This window comes from Ailuropoda melanoleuca, chromosome 2, assembly GCF_002007445.2.
Source record: "Ailuropoda melanoleuca isolate Jingjing chromosome 2, ASM200744v2, whole genome shotgun sequence".
In the NCBI taxonomy this organism is placed as follows: domain Eukaryota; kingdom Metazoa; phylum Chordata; class Mammalia; order Carnivora; family Ursidae; genus Ailuropoda; species Ailuropoda melanoleuca.
In genome coordinates, this window is record NC_048219.1 from 155168753 (window position 1) to 155187435 (window position 18683).

An 18683-nucleotide genomic window follows, 5' to 3' on the forward strand; every position below is an offset into this window, starting at 1 on the left:
ATACCACTCTACTTTTTTTTAAAGTGAAACTGTGGTAAAGCATTGAGTTTTCTACATTCTCCTAAGATTATAAGGAGTATGACGACCCAACCACACTGAGGTTGGGGTTCTTTATGCTCAGAGCTTAGGGAGCTATCACGTGGGGGTTCAAACTGGGTCTTCTTGACATGTGGTCACATCTTTAAACTGGACTATAGTGGAGTCTTTTCTGGAACAAGTTTTCTATCTGATATTTGTGCATTGCCTCTTCATATGCAGCCCAAATATTCCTTTGTCATTTAATTTTTGTATGTATTATGGAAGGAACTTAAGGAACAAAAAGGACTTCTTAAATTTATATTCTTATAAGAACATGAGAAAACTGAGATGCCTGAGTGGCTTAGTTGTTAAGCATCTGCCTTAGGCTCAGGTCATGATCTCAGAGTCCTGGGATCAAGTCCCACGACGGGCTCTTTGCTCAGTGTGGAGCCTTCTTCTCCTTCTGCCCCTCCCCACTCATGCTCTCTCTCTCTGTCTCTGACGAATAAATAAGTAAAATCCTTAAAAAAAAAAAAAAAGAACATGAGAAAACTGTGACCATATATTTTCTAGAAGTATAACAGAACAATATTCTTCCAATAATTTACCTAATATATTTCCTTAAAAGAATCAGATTAAATATAACGATCACTTCATTAAATTCCCTCCTTTTTTTTCTTACAGAGAAAACATGTTATTCATTTTTTCCCTTTACTATGAGATTACAAGTGCTCTGCCCTGCTTCCTCCCTAAAGCAATGTACTGTCCTTACTGAAAATAAAGCAGTCATTGCTCAAGTACTGTTTCTATTACACTGCATTTTAAAGTTAGTTCATAGGAACCATAGATGCGTATTTCAGATTTCACCTTAAAATAAACTGTCAATACAACACTCCTTCACACAGCACTGCACTACTTTAATACGCACTACAGGCCATCGATGACATAAGATACAAACAATATGCCAGATTTACTTAGACCTTTTTTGAAATACGAAATCAAATATTAGAGCTAACTACAAGGCAAGAAACATTTCATGTTCATAATTTGCTAAGTTAAGTGTGTCATCCTTAAGTAGATTTTCAGAAAAAAGAAAAAAAGGATAATTACACTAAGACTAAAGCTTTTGTTTATTTTACTTTATTGTCTTTATTAAAAGCTAATATACTCAGTGCATTAACAGTGGCTCAATGTGCATAATTAATATATTAATGATGGTTCGATGTGAGCTCTTTTTTTGGTACAAGTGCTCTTACCAGGGCACTGAATGACAACTACCAGCAAGCCATGTCACACTGAAACAGAAATTATTCATCAAATCTCAGGAATTATTCCAGGAAATGTTGAATGTATGAGCATCTGTATCTATTTGCTTTTACACGAGAGAATCATTTCATTAACGTCTAAAAAGTTATATTCAGTCTGTCCTTAGAATTGCAAATGTATTCTATGTTTGAGAACTGAAAGCTTCTTAAAGGTCAGCTTGTGACATGACATTAAGCAATACCATGGGGTCAACCATCCTTCTTTACATTTCACTTCTTCATCGTCTTTATTGGTGAAAGCATTAATGATGATTCATTGCTCAGTAATTTTCTCACTCCTAACATCCAGCATACTGAATATTTACCTCAACTTGGCTACTCTGCAAAACTCTACTTGCCTGCCCTGGAATGAGGTCTAGAACAGCTCATTAGATCAACACTTGAACAAAAATAAACAGAGCATATGAAATAAAAAAGAAGGTGGATAAAGATAAATGCAGAGTAAAATGTGTTCTATTTCATTTCCTCAACAATGACTACTTTTTGGCTTGCTCTAATTCAAAGTAAGCAAAATGAGTATCCATGATTGATCAACATCAAATCTCAAAATTCACCATTTTCCAAATCCTGACCATATGGAAACACAATGAACTTTATTTTGGAAAGTTGAGGCAAATTCATGTAATGATGATACTGTTGATTCCTAGCTTAGCTGGGAAAAGGAATGATTTCACTCACTCTTGCGCCATCATTTCCAGCTGTTCCTTCAGCACCCTTCTCTCCTATGCCGCCCTGGGAAAACACACAAAGTGCCATTTACTCATCTAATTGTCTTTTTCTCTCACTTGAATGGAAGCTTCATGAGGGCAGGGGCTTTGCTCTCTTGGTCATAGTTATATTCTCTTGAGCCTAAAACAGGGCCTGGCATTGTGTATTTTTCTCAATAAATATAGATATTGAAAGAATGAAAGACGAAGGAAGGGAGGAAGGGAGGGAGGGAAGGAGGGAGGGAGGGAAGGAAGATTGACTTGTGACTTAGGATGGTAAAAGTAAAAGACTGCCCAGGAAATAATTTTCAGAAGGAATTTAGAAAGTCTAAATGAATGAACTAAAAAACAAAACAAAACAAAACACAGACTTACTCTGTCACCCTTGGGGCCTGGAGTTCCTGCAATTCCTCTTTCTCCTGGCATACCTTGAAGTCCTGGTGGGCCTGTATCTCCAGGAGTCCCCGATGGTCCTGGACTGCCCTAAAATGAACCAACAATAAGGGACCTCACCAATACAGTATTAAGATTGAGCCACATGAAATTTCTCTGCTGGTAGGTCAAAAGAGTAGAATATCAGAGATTTCATATGGTTCAACTTAGTGCTTATATTTTTCATTTGTAAAAATTGTCTCTGAGGTCATTTTTTTGAAATAAAAAAGACTTTGCCTTTCTGATTGTTGGTTTAGTTTTCAACTTTTTTCTTTGGGGAAATTAAGCATCAATTCAAATAAAAATAATGGCTGCCTTTCTTTTTCTTTGACAACATCACAGGGATCCTAATAAAGAAAGAAGTCATTACTTTTAGAGAGTATTTCACTCTCACTAATGAACCCACGATATCAAGCTTGCTTATAGGCTAAGTCAGTGATTAAACCGAAGCAGATCCTATGTAATCACTCTGGACCTTGAAGATGAGAAGGGATCTAATGTTATATGATCACGAAAAATTCTACTTTCTTTATACTGAAGTTGATCACCTTGTCTTCTACCAATCTGAAATGGCACCCAAAGGAAATGGTACGGATTTTTGCCTTATGATGTATTTTACTTTCAGATGTCAAAAATGACATATTTTTTTAAGGTTAGTAAGCAGAACTGTGGAATCTGAGACAAAAAAATGGAGCATATATTTAGGAATATCTCTTAATAAATCATATGTTTTTCTATTTATTGCCTCTGCTCATTAATGGAAGTCACTAGTAAAAGTTACATAAATAAATATTAGGAATGGGTTTCTATATGAGAATGTATCACTATGTGCACTAAACCATAAATCCTATCACAGAAGAGACTTCTTTTCAGCTGACTCTTCAGTGCCAAGGAAAAAGCCTAGTAGATGCTCACTGAAAATTTGTTGAAGAAGAAAATCATATAATCGAATTATCTTGCAACAACAAGATAAATACATTTTAGTTCCGTCATGTGTTTATTGAGTTGTTCACTTTTGGAACATTCTGAAGCACCAAGCTCACCACTTTACTTACTTTTGGACCATCAGGGCCATGGCCCCCAGCCATTCCCTTCTCACCGGGGAGTCCGGTTATTCCTGGTTCTCCTCTCTCCCCTGGATTTCCGCGTTCTCCCTAGTGCAAAATTGGGATGTCAAACAATCTTAGTGACTGTTCTGCAAGTGGGTTAAAAATGTTTCTGGAAATCTGCAAATCTGCTTCTACTGGAGAAAAATTGAGAAATGAGTAACTAATGAGGCTCAATTTTCTAATTTAGTATAAGAAATGAACTTGAAGTAAGAATATGCTAGTATTGCAGCACAGGATTTTCTCATAAGATTGATTTTCACCAAGGAAAATAATTTTAATTCTTAATATAAAGCCCAGTTTATGATAAAATATTTTTTTTTCAACTGAAGGCAATGGGAACAAAATTAATGATGAAGGAGAAAATACTCACTCTAGGTCCTAATGGGCCAACTGCTCCGGGATCTCCGGGAACTCCCTATAAGATATAATTTTAAAAACTGTAAGAAAAGCTTTGAGCTAAATTTTAGGTATTTATTAGAAATCTTTCTCTACCACGGCCTAATTTCTTTTAGTGTACTATTAGAAGTTTAGGGGCGCCTGGGTGGCACAGCAGTTAAGCGTCTGCCTTCGGCTCAGGGCGTGTTCCCGGCGTTATGGGATCGAGCCCCACATCAGGCTCCTCCGCTATGAGCCTGCTTCTTCCTCTCCCTCTCCCCCTGCTTGTGTTCCCTCTCTCACTGGCTGTCTCTATCTCTGTCAAATAAATAAATAAAATCTTAAAAAAAAAAAATTAAAAAAAAGAAGTTTAAATAAGCCCATAATATTGAAGCAAGAAAAATATGTATGCTTTTATAAATGAGGGGCTATCCCATACATTGGATGGAAATTATTTTTCCAGAAAAATAAATGTTTATTAAAGCTGAATGCTTAATTTTGTGCAATGAAAACATGCAAAATATTATCTTACAAATAGAGTGCATTGGTTTTTTTAGAGACAACAAAATACATAGTAATTTTATTTCTTAATTTCTTCTTCTTTCTTAAAAATTTCTTTCTTAATTCTTATTTCTTTATTTCTTGAATATAGTAAATTTATTTCTTAATTACTTCTTAATAAACTCAAATAAAAAGCAATAAAGAGCTGAACTCTTAAACAGAACCAATTCAATTCAATTTAGTAAATATTTCTTGACCATATACTATGGACAATGTAGTCTACTGGGAACTGTGGGTTCAAACTAGTGCAGTCATGACTATGTTACAAATTTCAGTTTGTTCTTACCTAAAAGAAAGTTTGTCAAAAAGTTTAAAATCTCTCTCTTTGATTAAAAACAATAACTAATGACAAAGCAAGCTATTGTATAAAAAGTCATGGTCATCAAACACTGGGATGAAAACTAAAATTTAGATGTTGGGTCGGTCCTGAATGTGAAATTTTAAGAATAATTTAATCAAATTATTTATCTTTCATATTCCTTTTTACGTATGCTAATGGGTCATTTGTGGTTTAAAAGAAAACCTAAGTATAAACAAATCTGAGCGTTCTTTCAATACTATTTTATCTCATAAGGAAATACTGTGGTAGCTTAATCAGCATTATGTGGTGTTTTGTAGTGATATGTAAGTAATGGTGCCTCATGCGATTACTATGACATGGCTTACAATTCTGTGGCAGATAGTGCACAATTCATAGTGTCTTGATTTACACTGTAACATCCTGCAATATTCTGAACAGAGTATATTTTTGACAAAGTAGCATATGTCTGAAATTTTGGATGATAACAGATAACTACGGTCACTAAGACCAGTACTGTCTATGTTTACAAAATCACAAATGTTAATCTCAGTAGACTCAATATGGTTGTTTCCATTGTAATCCCCCATCATGAGAAATTTTCACTAGTGTGATAGAAGAGTTCCCTCAGCCACATGGATCTCTGTCTCCACTTCAGAGGCATCAGCGTCTATCCTCCATCCCCAACCCAGGACGATGGCCAGGGAAGTGAAACATGAAGAAGACTGTGCTGTCCTCGGACAGTAACTTCACGCCCTCCAGAATGAAGCGTTAGCATTTCCTCTGCATTTAGCACCTGCACACAAGCTGGTGGCAGTCACCCCAGCACATCGCTGCTGCTAGTGACTGAGTGACCCACCTTCTGTGTCAGTTTCTCAAATAAGCCTTGCCTTTTACTAAAAAAGTGAAACAAAATTAACACTGTATCAAGTGGGTCTCCAGCTTTATCCCCTGCAATGTATTGTCCTCCTCGAGGTGTGATCTTCCTAAAACCCAAGTCTAATTGTACTACTCCCTACTTAAAAGCCCTTCATCATCTTCCATTAGAAGAATCAGAACAAATTACCTTCAAATTCAGACTTTCCGTAATCTGGCTCCTGATTCACCACCCAGCCTCACCTCCGCGTCAACTTAAACTCTGCATTCCTGATTTACCAACTTTTCCAGTGCCTTTATTTGATCAGCAAAACCTTAGCACCTGCTGTTTGCATTTCCTGGAGTATTTTATTACCTTCCCTCCTCCTCCTGTGCTCATAAAAGATACTATTTTGTCTGGGAAACTCTTCTTAAATCCCCAAGTCTGATTTGGGTGCATCTTCTATGTTTCCACACACACACACACACACACACACACACACACACACACACACACAGAGTGCCTCCCCAGAAACTCTCTATCTCCTTCTATGATGTAAGATAAAGGCTAGGTTCATGTCCATCTTGTTCAATTGGTTAGGGCCAGGGCTTAATACAGCTAAGCACAGAGTGCTCAGCAAATATGGTTGAATGGTCAAATTGTTGAATGGTCAAATGAATGAACGAATCACTCACAGAAAAATAAATTAACTGATGTCCTGGTAAAATAATAGAAATAAAATAGTATCTGTATAACCATGTATAAAGCCTCCAGTAAATCTCTGTAGTTATGAGAAGATATATATCTAGTCATTAAATACATAGTCTTGGGAAGCAGGCTACCGGGATTCAAATTATACCAGCTGTGTGACTTTGGGAAAGTCACCTAACATCTCTGTGCCTCATTTTCCTCATCTGAAAAACAGGCATCATACTAGTACCTAGATATATAGGGTTGTTTTGAGAATTAAAAGAGATAACATTTATAAAGCAAACCAGAACAGAACTTCACGTGTAATAAGTGATATTATGGGCCAATAATTTTTGTTATTGCTATTATCATTATTATTATTTTAAATAAACTTACCTGATCACCTGGCTTTCCACCTTCCCCAGGAGGCCCTGGAGGACCAGGAAGCCCCTAAAGCAAAAGGAAGAAAATAAAATGGTGAATTGGTGAAAGTTTAATAGGCCACTAGTGTTAACAGTTTACCTTTTATAGTTCATGGAGTATCCATGACTATGCTTTCAAGCAAAAGATATTGTTTAAAAACAAGCAAAACAGAATAAGAAAACTATATCTTCTACCATATACAGCAACTGGTCAGTTTATAGGTTTAGATTTTCATTTGGACACCACTAAAAAAAGAAAAGAAAAGAAAAGAAAGAAAAGAAAAGAAAAGAAAGAAAAGAAAAGAAAAGAAAAGAAAAGAAAAGAAAAGAAAAGAAAAGAAAAGGAAAGAAAGAAAAGAAGGAAGGAAGGAAGGAAGGAAGGAAGGAAGGAAAGAAAAGAAAGAAAGAAAAAAAAGAATCTAACAGGAGATTCTTAGCATTTGTCAATTTTTTATGTGTCTGAAAGAAATATTTTAGGTTGCTGGTACAGTACTGAAAGTCACTCCTGTAAGTTTTTTTTACCAAATTATGGTTATCTATTATTAAATAATTTCCCATACAATATATTTAGATAAATAATGAAAATTTGTTCTACAAAAATTTTAAGACATTGTGTCCATAAAACTAAATAAACCTTAAAATAGTTCAATAAAACTTATCGAAAACATTTTATAATTTTTAATTCGTTAATAATTTTGCATTTTGATCAGTTTTTCAGGGGAGTCTATTCTTTTTCTTTGAACAAAAATGTTGGGTTTTATCCATTTTATCTATTTACTAAAAGAGGGATGACTTTTTTGAAAATTGTGGAATTACACATCATTTGACCATATCTTTTCATATTTAAAAAAAGCAGTTTAATTAATGGTAGAAGAAATGGAAAAGTGAATTTGTGCATACCTGAAAGCCAGTGGGGCCTGGAGGTCCCTGTTCTCCTCTCTCCCCAGCTAGACCCTAATTCATGAAGGAAAGAAAATCATGAATAGAGCCCTATCTTTAAACCTGCTTCCTGTTTATGTGACCTTCTAGAAGTATTGATATTTGCCTTTTTCCTAATCACATGTTTTCACTTGAGCCAGAAAATGAACTAGCATTATAATGAAGGAGTTTAATGATATTGTTGGAAGTCCCTCCTGGTGAGAAAATATCTTCTAATGCCAGCAAAGATACTGAGGACATATGTTTATTTTTTGATCCAAACATAGAACGCCTAGAGCCAACCATAAAATTACGGGGAAATTGGATAAGGTGAACATGGAAAAATCCATTACTTTCACATATCTAATCTTAACAGGTTATACAAACATCCCCTGCTTTTCCGAAGTTTGTGTTATATCACTTCACTTTTATGAAAGATCTATATTAGGTTTTTGCTAACTGAAGCAAATCTGAAGAGAATTTTTGCTTTTACGAGAAAAGGCAAAAAGCAGAAAAAGCATTCAGCATTTGTTTTGCAGTGAGCTGTCATAGAGGCAGCACACCCCTAGCAGCAAGAGTGTCCCCCACTAGCTCCTTCGTGGGGGACCACACTCAGCATCTCATCATCAAGCCACCATAGGGCTGAACTGTGTCTGTGAGCATCTGTTAGAGTAAGATATGTCCTATGGTATCAGAAAAGCCTAGGAAAGTTTCTTTTTGGGGTCTGGGGATTTTAAGAAAATTTTCTGTATAAATTAATGATAATTATTTCTTTGCTTTATACCATTTCAGCTTATAAAAGTTTTCATAGGAACACTCTACTTTCAGATAATGGGGGAAACCTGTATTTCTATTCTAATTTATTTTTCAGTGTCATAAAAAATATTAATCAAGCTTTCAACACTAGAATAACTGAAGAAAGCAAAGCTAACATTTTAGAAAGGTATTTAAATTGCCCCATTGCAAACAAATAAATATGCCAAAATATTTCTGATAAATACTTAATTTTTGAATCCTAGGATGCAAAGGTACCTCAAAGGTATCTCAAAGGATAAAAAATTTTCATTTTTTAGCCCTCCAAAAAAATAAGTCAGCTTAAATAAATTTCTAGACATCATTAGAAGAATACAGGTATAATTCACTATTTATATTTTATCAATAAAATACAGTACAAAATATTTGTCAAACATTTGTCAAAACATTTGTCAGACTGATTTTTCTCAGTTGACGTATTTTTCAACACACAAAGATGATGAGGTAGCTTTTACCATCAACATTTTAAAGAAGTTTAAAATGAAAAGTCCAATCAATCCATTTAAAAAGGCAGAAGGTGCCAGCACAGGAATCAAAAGAAAAGATTATAACTGAAATTCTTCAATCTTGTACTTTCTTAGTTACTTCCCCTGAAACTTACTCATAAGTAAAGTCTTAAACAAACATCAGTGAAATATGCAATGTGAATACAGTCTTGTTGAAAGACCACATACCGGGGGGCCCACGGGACCAGAAGGACCAACTTCACCATCTTTTCCAGGAGCTCCCTAAAATCACACAGAGATACTATGTGAAGTGAGGCCACAAGACATTTGGATAATTTCATAGATAAATATGAAATATATATATATATATACACACATATATATATATGTATATATATATTTCCCCCCCCTTTGGCAGAAAATTTAGTTACCCTCTGCCCAGGAACACCAGCATTTCCTGCCTCTCCAGGTTTTCCGGGGTCACCCTAAAGAAAATTAGAAATAATGTTAAAATTCAATCAATTTGCTCAAAACATGCCTGCTTCAAGTGAGAATTATGATTTTTTTTAATTTAATAATATTTTTTATTATATTATGTTAGTCACCATACAGTACATCCCTAGTTTTTGATATAAAGTTCCATGATTCATTACTTGCATATAACACCCAGTGCCCCATGCAATACGTGCCCTCCTTAATACCCATCACCAGCCTATCCCAATCCCCTGCTCCCCTCCCCTCTGAAGCACTCAGTTTGTTTACCAGAGAAGGAGGAATGAACCATGAGAGACTATGGACTCTGGGAAACAATCTGGGAATCAAGTGAGGATTATGATGAGATAGCAAAGCTATTATACACTGTACTCACACTGCTACCTTTGGGGCCTGGAAGACCCATACTCCCAGGCTGCCCTCTGATTCCTATGGAGCCTGGAGGACCCGGCCGACCGTCCTCCCCTGGAGCACCCTATAAAATTGACAGAAGCAAAGTAAGTTTTATGTAAATTCTCTCTAAATACTGTATCGTCCAAATCATCACTTGTCTTTCCTTACTTATAAAAATTATGTAAGTTTTAAATTATCCTTCACCTTTTACTTAGTGAATCAGAATAGTTGAGTGTTTAAAACAAAACTGCTGAAGTATTGTGAGTATTTAGAACAGAGATTTCACTCTTTTTCTATACACAAACCTCATCTTCACAACTCCTTACACTCCTATATTCATAGGGAAAATTTTCTTTATTTTTTAATTTACTCTAGCTTGCAATAATGAAAATTTGGTACTTCTATTTCACATTTTTGTCCTAAAGGAAGGGCCCAGAATATATGAGCTCTCAAAAGTCAAATCTACCTATCTCTTAAACCTGTACAGTTGGGAGGATATCAAGAAATGAGAATGTGTCTACCAGACAAATTTGACCAATACTGGAAGAGTACATAATTTCAACTTCTTCCACTGACGTCAGAGAAGCAATTTCAATCTCAAACACTTGTATCAATTAAATTGATCCATTTTCGGTGAATTTTAAGATACAAAGATCCTATGAATTTGCTTCAGCACTTTAAACATATATATATATCATCAGCATCCACCTGATTAAAAACATGAACTTCGAATAAACATCTTATCATTTAAGTTGTAGGTCTATTCAGAAATATTAACGGTTGCAGACTTTTATTTAAGTAGGCTCCACATGGGGCTTGAACTCTTGACCGTGAAATCAAAACCTGAGCTTAGATCAAGAGTTGGATGCTTAAACAACTGAGCCACCCAGGCACCCTAAGACAATTTGTGTAAATTACTTACCAAAGGCCCAAGTTTTCCTTCAGGACCTTGAACACCAGGATTTCCTGTCAGCCCCTGAAAATTAAAAGCCATTGTTATTTTGTTGCTGACTTGCAAATGAAGATTCTAGAGACTAAAAATAGCACTGTGTTACAAGGATCCAGTTCCACTTGGCAATGCCCACTCTCGATGGCCTTAGGCTCCTGTAGACAAACTCACAGGCCAATCATGGGCCTCGGCCAGCCTGGCTTTGGAAGGATGCAGGGCAGAAAACACAGCGTGCCAACGGGCAGCACCACATGGGACTCTTCACTGAGGGGAGCCCTCACAGCATAGCCTCCCCCAGTGGAGAGGTCACGTGAGAGGAAATGAGTCTACATGGTGGCACAGGAGCCGCTCCGGCTTAGAAACCATGTAACCAGTATTTGTAACAGCACCTTGAATGTAGCATACTGATCCCGGCAAAGTGAATGTTACTAGTTACTCCAAACTCAGGACACCCAAAGCTAGGCCTCCCACCGGGTTTTTATAATTCGTAGTCCTCCAGTCCAAATGTGGTCTACACTCAGGGGTCATAAAAATGCGATGCTGACTGCTCATTTAGCTAGCATTCCAACATTATCAGGTATCTAGGAAAGAATTTCTAAGAAAATGTCAGTTTCCCCGCGTAGAAGGAGGAAGGGGTATAATAGACTTTGACTCGTGTATTTAACACTGGGTTCAAGATTATGTGGAGCCAAATGTATATTTCCATCCAACAACTTTTTGTATAATTCCTTTCTCTTTCAGGAGCATTGTTAACAACTGAATATAAGAGGAATTCCACAGTCCAAATGAATTTACAAGTGACATTTGGTCAAAAGGAAATTTATCAGGAATTCTCTCTGCCAAAAGCCAAGTAAGTTACTTGTTAGCAAGTAAAGAAAAAATAAATACTGAAAAACGCATTTTCTTTCATGTAAATGCAAAGCTATTAATGCATACTCCTTTGAGAACGGGAGACTAGAAATGACAGTATTTTCTATACATGATAAAAATAAAACCCGTATTTTGAAAATACTCAATCAGGTCAAAATTGTAAAAACAAAGAAATGCTCCCACTTGTCAAGACTAGTTCAATTAAAAAATCCTTTTCGCTGGGTTCTCAGGAGCAGTTCTCTTGGGTTGATGTAGCAAACAGCTTTGTTCTTACCCGAGCACCTGGCAGCCCAGGTTCACCTGGCCGTCCTGGGTCTCCCTGACCTCCTTTAGGTCCCGAAGAACCCACAGGACCCCTCTCTCCTTGAGCCCCCTGTTTCAATGCAAAGCAGAATGTGTCAGAAAAAAAAGAAAAAAGAAAAAAGAAACAGTGCAGGAAAATAAAAGCAAAGAAATGCAAAATTTATGTTTTACAAATCAAAGCACTAGTATACCATACAAACACCTTGTCAAGTAGTTAACAAAGTTTTAAAAAAGTGTCACTACATCTTCTGTTCTCATTTGTCTTTTTCTTAAAGAAGAGTGGTTTTTCATCATTAACTAATGAAAATTATGTTTAGATTATCACTCCGATAATCTAGATTTGGGAAAAAACACCAAAATTTTAGAGTCTAAATTTCTAAAGGAAAGTCTATATATTAGCTAAAGGAAAGGTGTATTATCTTTTCTTCTCATCAGTGTCCCTAGAAAGTCTGAAAACAAACTCCTTCATACTTCCAACCATCATCCTTCTCCTCTAGCCCTCTATAACAAAGAAACTGCACAAGAGGGATTTGACGTTAGGCTCGACATCTGTGTCTGACTCGTTTCTGGATCTGTACCCATGTGGACCAAAGCTAGAACGCTATTCTGGACAATGGCATTTTTTGGAGCACCAGCCACACGAGTGTAGACATTGATGGGATAACCTCACCTTTGGTCCAGGTAAACCATCAGAGCCTGGAAAACCACGATTGCCAGGAGCACCCTACAAATGACCAAAATGTGATTCTTAATTGTTGTTGATGTTCTTGAAATGTAAAATGATTGGGTAATTTTTACTTTTAGTATTATAAAGTTTTAGGAGCCGTGATCAAGCTAACATGCCAATAGATAAGTATAAGGGGGCAAAAACACCTTAAGTACGTGGAAGGAATTTTAAAATTTGGAGAATATATAAGTACTGAGCCAAAAATTATTCAAATTAAGAACTATACTGACAATTCATTGTAATATTAAACATAGAGAAAAACAGATATTTAGATATGAGCAGCAGGGACCGGCACCATCTACCAGGATCAAAATATCAATGATAACATGCATTTGCATTTGTCTTCTATGTGATGCACATTGCATTCTCTGAAAGTCTCTATAAATGTAAGGTGATAATGTTGTTGTCCCTTTCAGACCTATTTCATTATACCCCAGCCACAGCAACCTCTTCTAATCTCTAAAATCACCAACCCTCCTGGCCTCCTGGGCTTTGAATTTCCTGTTTCCTCTGCTGACAACATTCTTTCTTCCAAATTTTCTTGCTGACTCATCCTCATCTTCTGATGTCAGCTAAAATGCCATCTTCCCAAAAATCCTGTTTCCTAACCACCTAATCTAATGTCACACTACTGTCATATACTCAACGTTATTCTCTACCGCATCACCTGTTATTTCCTAAGTGTACACAGCACTTATTAAAATGTATAACTATATTTTTGTTTGCCTGTTGACTTATTATTTACCTCCCCACTAGAACAAGCTATTGTTTACTAGCCCCCACATGAAGGCTGAGAGCACAGCCTTCTATTTCACTGAGTACCAATATATCAACTATATATCAATATATCAATGTATCAAACAGGCGGAGCGTAGTTATTCAATCAGTATTAGTTGAATGAATGAATGAATGAATGAATGAATGAGCAATAATTAAACAGTTGGCTCCCTGAATTCACAGACGATACTGAACCATGCACTTGCAAGCACTTCTTTTAACTGCTCTAGCTTTCCTTACTATCCCAAAACGTACCCATGTAATTCCCACAACTCTAAGAATTTATTTTATTCTTCAAATTTTACCCTTTCTCCCACTGGGCCTGGAGGACCGACTGTTCCTGGATCACCTCGGGGACCTCTTTTGCCTTCTTCACCAGCTGGGCCTATTGGGCCCTGAATACCATGTGGCCCCTATTAAAAAGAGAAGGACAGTTACCAGAAGGAGTCATAGTACAAGGGAGTTATAGTCAAAAGCTCATTTAATGAAATCAGTTACAAATTTGAAGCTATATTAAACTGTTTCATCCAAAGGTATATTTCTCATTGTTATTATTTGAAACCCTTGAGCATTTTGACCTGTGCACCCCTGGACAATATTCATGCTTTTCTTATCATTTAAACAAAACAAATGAAGCCTTACTGGTTCCCCTTTTGGACCAGCTTCTCCTTTGAAACCTGGAACTCCTGGATCACCCTAAAATAAAAGTATGAATAGTTATAAGAACCAGGATATTTAGCCAGTCCAACCTGCTTTAATTAGTTATAGTAAATGGGCCTTGAAAACTTTCTGCACCTGAGTCTGTATTATCATTTTTTTAAAATTTGCAAGTCTTGTAGAATGTATGTGAAATTTTATAAAATCTAGTATAATTAGGTAGCAGTTTGTCTATTTTACAGTGGTCTTCAAGAGACTTATTTTTAAAATCTTGTTTGTTTTATCATGCATACCAGAAAAATTAGAATTATTCAGTTATTCCAGTTTGCTAATTAAAATTAGAATTAACAATGACAACTTCTATAGATAAATCTATTTCAGGTTTATTTTAGAAAATAGACTTATTTACGCAGAATCAAAATAATTTTATATTTATGTTCTCCTTATTGACAGATTGACAACTTCAAATAGGGCATTTCATCTTTGCAGCGTTCTGAGGTTTCATGTATGTGTGTCTTTAAATACCAGTTAAACTTGTGGGAAACAGACTGCTAAATTGAGAACATGATAAAATCGAATATAAAATATCAGCAACACTCATGTTTTAATAAATCTGTCACCAGCATTCAAAAGGATTTATTAGCATAACTAAGTTAGTTGGAACAGAATTCAAAGTATTTGTTTTAGGTAATACTAAGAAAGTTTTAATTTTTACATATCAAGCTAAAAATATATAAGCCCAAATTCTCAATGTGTTTATTTCTTATGGGCTTATCATAACATTTTTTCTAATAAATAATTCCACAAAATATGAAAATTCCCTCAATATGAACAATATGGTGGGATCACACTTCAAGATAACACAAGAAATGGCTGTTAAACCTATTTTTTTTTACCAAACTGTCATTATAACCTCCACATTTCTTCACATTGGCTCACAAAAATATTTCCATAATGGTTATTATTCAACTACTCATAAAGTTCTATGAGGTAGACCATAAAGTCACGACCTTATTATTTTAAATAGAAAACCCACTAAAATCCAACACAACCCAGCAATGTTCCCCTTTGAATTTAAATCCCTAAACTGTACATTAACATTTGGCTTCCACTTTACAAAGATTCCTATCTTCAGCTGGCTTATTCAGATAAGTCACATTATCTGCGTTTCATTGCATCTCAGTGAATACTATTTTTCTTGGTGATCTTAGTTGGATTATACTAACAGATGATAGTTATTTTAAAGGACATTACCGGTTGGCCTCGAATTCCTGGAGGTCCTGTGCTACCCTGAGGTCCTGGAGATCCAGGGGGCCCTGCTAAGCCAGGAGGACCAGAGGTACCAGGAGAGCCCTAGCAGAGGGAAAGAGTGACATGATGAGCAGAGACCTGTGTGGAAGTCTATGGTCAACATCCAAAGGATTATGTCCATTTGAGCTTCACATGGCATAAAAGCAGTTAGTTACTTACCGTTGGGCCTTTGGCACCAGGTGTCCCATCAGTTCCTACTGCACCCTAAAAGATACATGAAAAGTTTATAAGACATTAAGCCATATCTAGGGTGGTCTTTGGATGTCCACCCATATTCCAAAAGAAGGCAGAAAAGTATTGTAAAAAATCAACCACCATTATATTATAAAACTCACTTTTATAACTAATTCCCTTTTCCATAAAATAGATAAAATTTTGCAGAGTTGACAAGAGAAATGTGGTTTTTTTTAAATCAGTTGCAAACACTCATTCAGAATTCAAAGAAGATATATTAAAATAGATTGCCTTCGTTCCGATGTTACAAAAGGTGTAAAGCTTTAAGAATATCGTTCTCAAATGTACTAGGAACTTACAGGAAGACCTTGAGAGCCAACTGGACCTGGTGGCCCAGTTTCACCTCTTTGTCCTTGGGGACCTTCGGGGCCTCTTGCTCCAGTGGGACCTGCTTCTCCCTAATGGGGTACAAAAGAAATGTTAATTTAAGAAAAATATAAATGTGGTGTGGTTCAAAGTTCATTGCTTACTTGGAGCTTTACATTTCATACTCAAGTATTTAAAGGGGTCATAAGCACAAACTGGTTTACAAGGGATGTGTGCCTAACCTAGCTTAAGGAGCGGGCTCACTTTCCTACCCCCTTGATAGTTAAGATGTCCACAGCATTAACAGCCAAGTGGTCAAGGTAACCTGATAGCTACTCTTATTTCAACCCAAGAGAGCGCTCCAGATAGTGAATAAAAGTACAGATGCCTACTTAAGTTTTAATTCAGATAAATAACAAATAATTTGAGTATAAGTTTGTCCCAGGCAATATTTAGGCTACATCTATACTAAAAATTTTTCTTTATTTATCCAAAATTTAAACCTAAGTGGGTTTTTGTATTTTATACAACATATTAGGTCCCTACACAGATCTAATCCTAGAGGGACCAAGACCTGGAATTTTAGAACTAAAATTCTAAGCCTTAGAGTGTTCATTAGTGCCAATAAAACATGCAAAATCCCCATTGAATCCTTGAAATGCAAAGAACTGGATGTGGAAGTTCATTCTTCATCTGGAAAAACAGAGACCATGGAAGGATTTAACAGGTATATCAGAGTCCTGGCCAAAAACAAAGATCTGGGAATTTTATGTTTGGGGGGGGGTGGGGATAGGGCAGGCAAACAATTTCTGAGAAAAATAGTTTTGCCAAGTCTTCGACTTTTTAAGCAGTTTTCAGTAGCCAACAGCCAGTGCTAGAAAATCCCAGGAGGAGAAGGAGGTATGCAGAGTGAACTGTTACACAAACTGCGATTCGAATGAGGTCTTAGCTAGATGCCACAGGGGTAGAAACCACTTTCTGCTAAGTCTTAGTTCTGGGCATTGCGAGTATTCTATCCTTAATTCTCTGGCCAGAGCTCAGTTTGAGAGCAGAGGGTCTCACATGAAGGGGGAAGGGATTTTCCATATTTTAATCAGGGAACACAGGGAGAAAGGGCCTTCATGGCCAGAGTCAGTAGCAGCAGGATTAGGACTTTGGGGAGCAGATCAGAAACAGAGGGGAACTCAAGAAGGTCCTAGGAGCCCAAGTGCACAGTGGGTTCTCAGTGAAAGAAGGACTGGTTAGTGAAACGACTTAAGGCATTATTTTAAAGCAGCCACATCTCTGCAGCACAGAGTTTAAAGACAGTATTAGAGAGAGCCTGAAGAATGATTTGACTTGATGACGCTCACATTTCAGAGTATTTGAAATGTCAGCTATGGACTTTGTTGTTGTTGTTGTTGTTGTTTGTTTCAAATAACAGTTCAAAGCCCACTTGAGTAGCACTCCTCACAAGAAGCCTGGATCTAGATTGACAGCATCATTTAACCTTCAGTGAAATTCCATGAGAAGACAAGATTGAGAGAAGCGAGGTGAGTGCCATGGCCACAGTCATTTTTGTACAGCACCATCTTGTGAGTAAATTCCTTCTTGGAGATGAAGAAAATTATTGCCAAGGGGAAACTAGGTTTGAGGGGTAGTCAAATGTATTGTGTCGTTCAGAATTTGAGAGTAGTGTTCTGAATGTATTCACTAATATAGCTAATACAATCTTAATGACCTCCTACTATAATACTTGAATTTATCATCCAAAATACAGAAAGAACAAATTGTGACTCCCTACAAATGTAAATCATCCCAACAGAATACTTTAATCCATTCCTGTGTGGAAAGCCAAATAGCCTCCCTGCCTATTCCTTTAATGGGTTGTGTAAATGGTAGGGGCAGGGGGAGGAGTGAAAGCCAGCATTGTGTGAGAGAACAGCCTTTTGACAACCTCTGATTTATTTTAACCTCCTATTGTTTAGAACATTCTGCCATTTATTACCGCCAGGCACTGTATCCAAGAACAGAGTTCCAATTCAGATTAAGTTCTTATTCCTTGCAGCTGTTACAATTATCTAGCTTGGAGTTCTAACGCAACAGATTCTTTGATATTACAATTGTATGATTATCAGTAATTCTCTTTTAATTACATAGTGTTTAGTAATCTCATTTAAAAATCTTTTAAAGTTATTTTTTTCCCTACCACAATAGACACTGAGAATGCTCTAGGCTTTTTCCTTAGTTAAGCAACCTCCATACAATTAATGAAATGCCATTCTTCACTCTGGGATTCATGTAATCAAGTAATTCTTGTAATCAAGAGCTAAATATATTAACATTTTACCTTCATCCCAGGATTTCCTGGAAAACCGGATGATCCAGGTATTCCAAGAGGACCCTATTAAAAGAAATCAGAAAAGTGATCAGACATGTTTTTTAATCAATATCTAATTGAGTCATCTTTCATTCTTTGACAATATTCTGTATTTTGATGCATAAGAATAATCCACTTGTTACTTTCAAATCACAAAGATAATGTCATTTTATTATAAGTACCTTCCAATATTGATATGGGAAGTGCTAAAAGCCATGTCCAGGCGTATTAAGCATTTGTTGTGTATTAGAGAATAAGTCAGTCACAAACATAAATTGTTTGAAACAATTGTTTCTTGAGAAATGTACTTTCTTTGTGTTAACGAAGTAATACAA

At 36.3% G+C, this 18683-nt stretch overlaps 1 protein-coding gene across 2 annotated transcripts in view; it reads right to left on the minus strand.

The window, feature by feature from the left end:
• COL5A2 (collagen type V alpha 2 chain) overlaps positions 1-18683 on the minus strand; it is a 134993-nt gene that overhangs the window by 21773 nt on the left and 94537 nt on the right. For both annotated transcript variants that reach the window (XM_011224218.3, XM_019799062.2), the window contains exons 18-35: positions 18319-18372; positions 15983-16081; positions 15609-15653; positions 15393-15491; positions 14124-14177; positions 13787-13894; positions 12648-12701; positions 11949-12047; positions 10778-10831; positions 9839-9937; positions 9402-9455; positions 9199-9252; positions 7694-7747; positions 6768-6821; positions 3962-4006; positions 3538-3636; positions 2426-2533; positions 2022-2075 (exon numbers count right to left, since the gene is read on the minus strand). In XM_011224218.3, the coding sequence (XP_011222520.1) occupies positions 2022-2075; positions 2426-2533; positions 3538-3636; positions 3962-4006; positions 6768-6821; positions 7694-7747; positions 9199-9252; positions 9402-9455; positions 9839-9937; positions 10778-10831; positions 11949-12047; positions 12648-12701; positions 13787-13894; positions 14124-14177; positions 15393-15491; positions 15609-15653; positions 15983-16081; positions 18319-18372 (1287 nt within the window). The remainder of the gene's footprint in view (positions 1-2021; positions 2076-2425; positions 2534-3537; positions 3637-3961; positions 4007-6767; positions 6822-7693; positions 7748-9198; positions 9253-9401; positions 9456-9838; positions 9938-10777; positions 10832-11948; positions 12048-12647; positions 12702-13786; positions 13895-14123; positions 14178-15392; positions 15492-15608; positions 15654-15982; positions 16082-18318; positions 18373-18683) is intronic.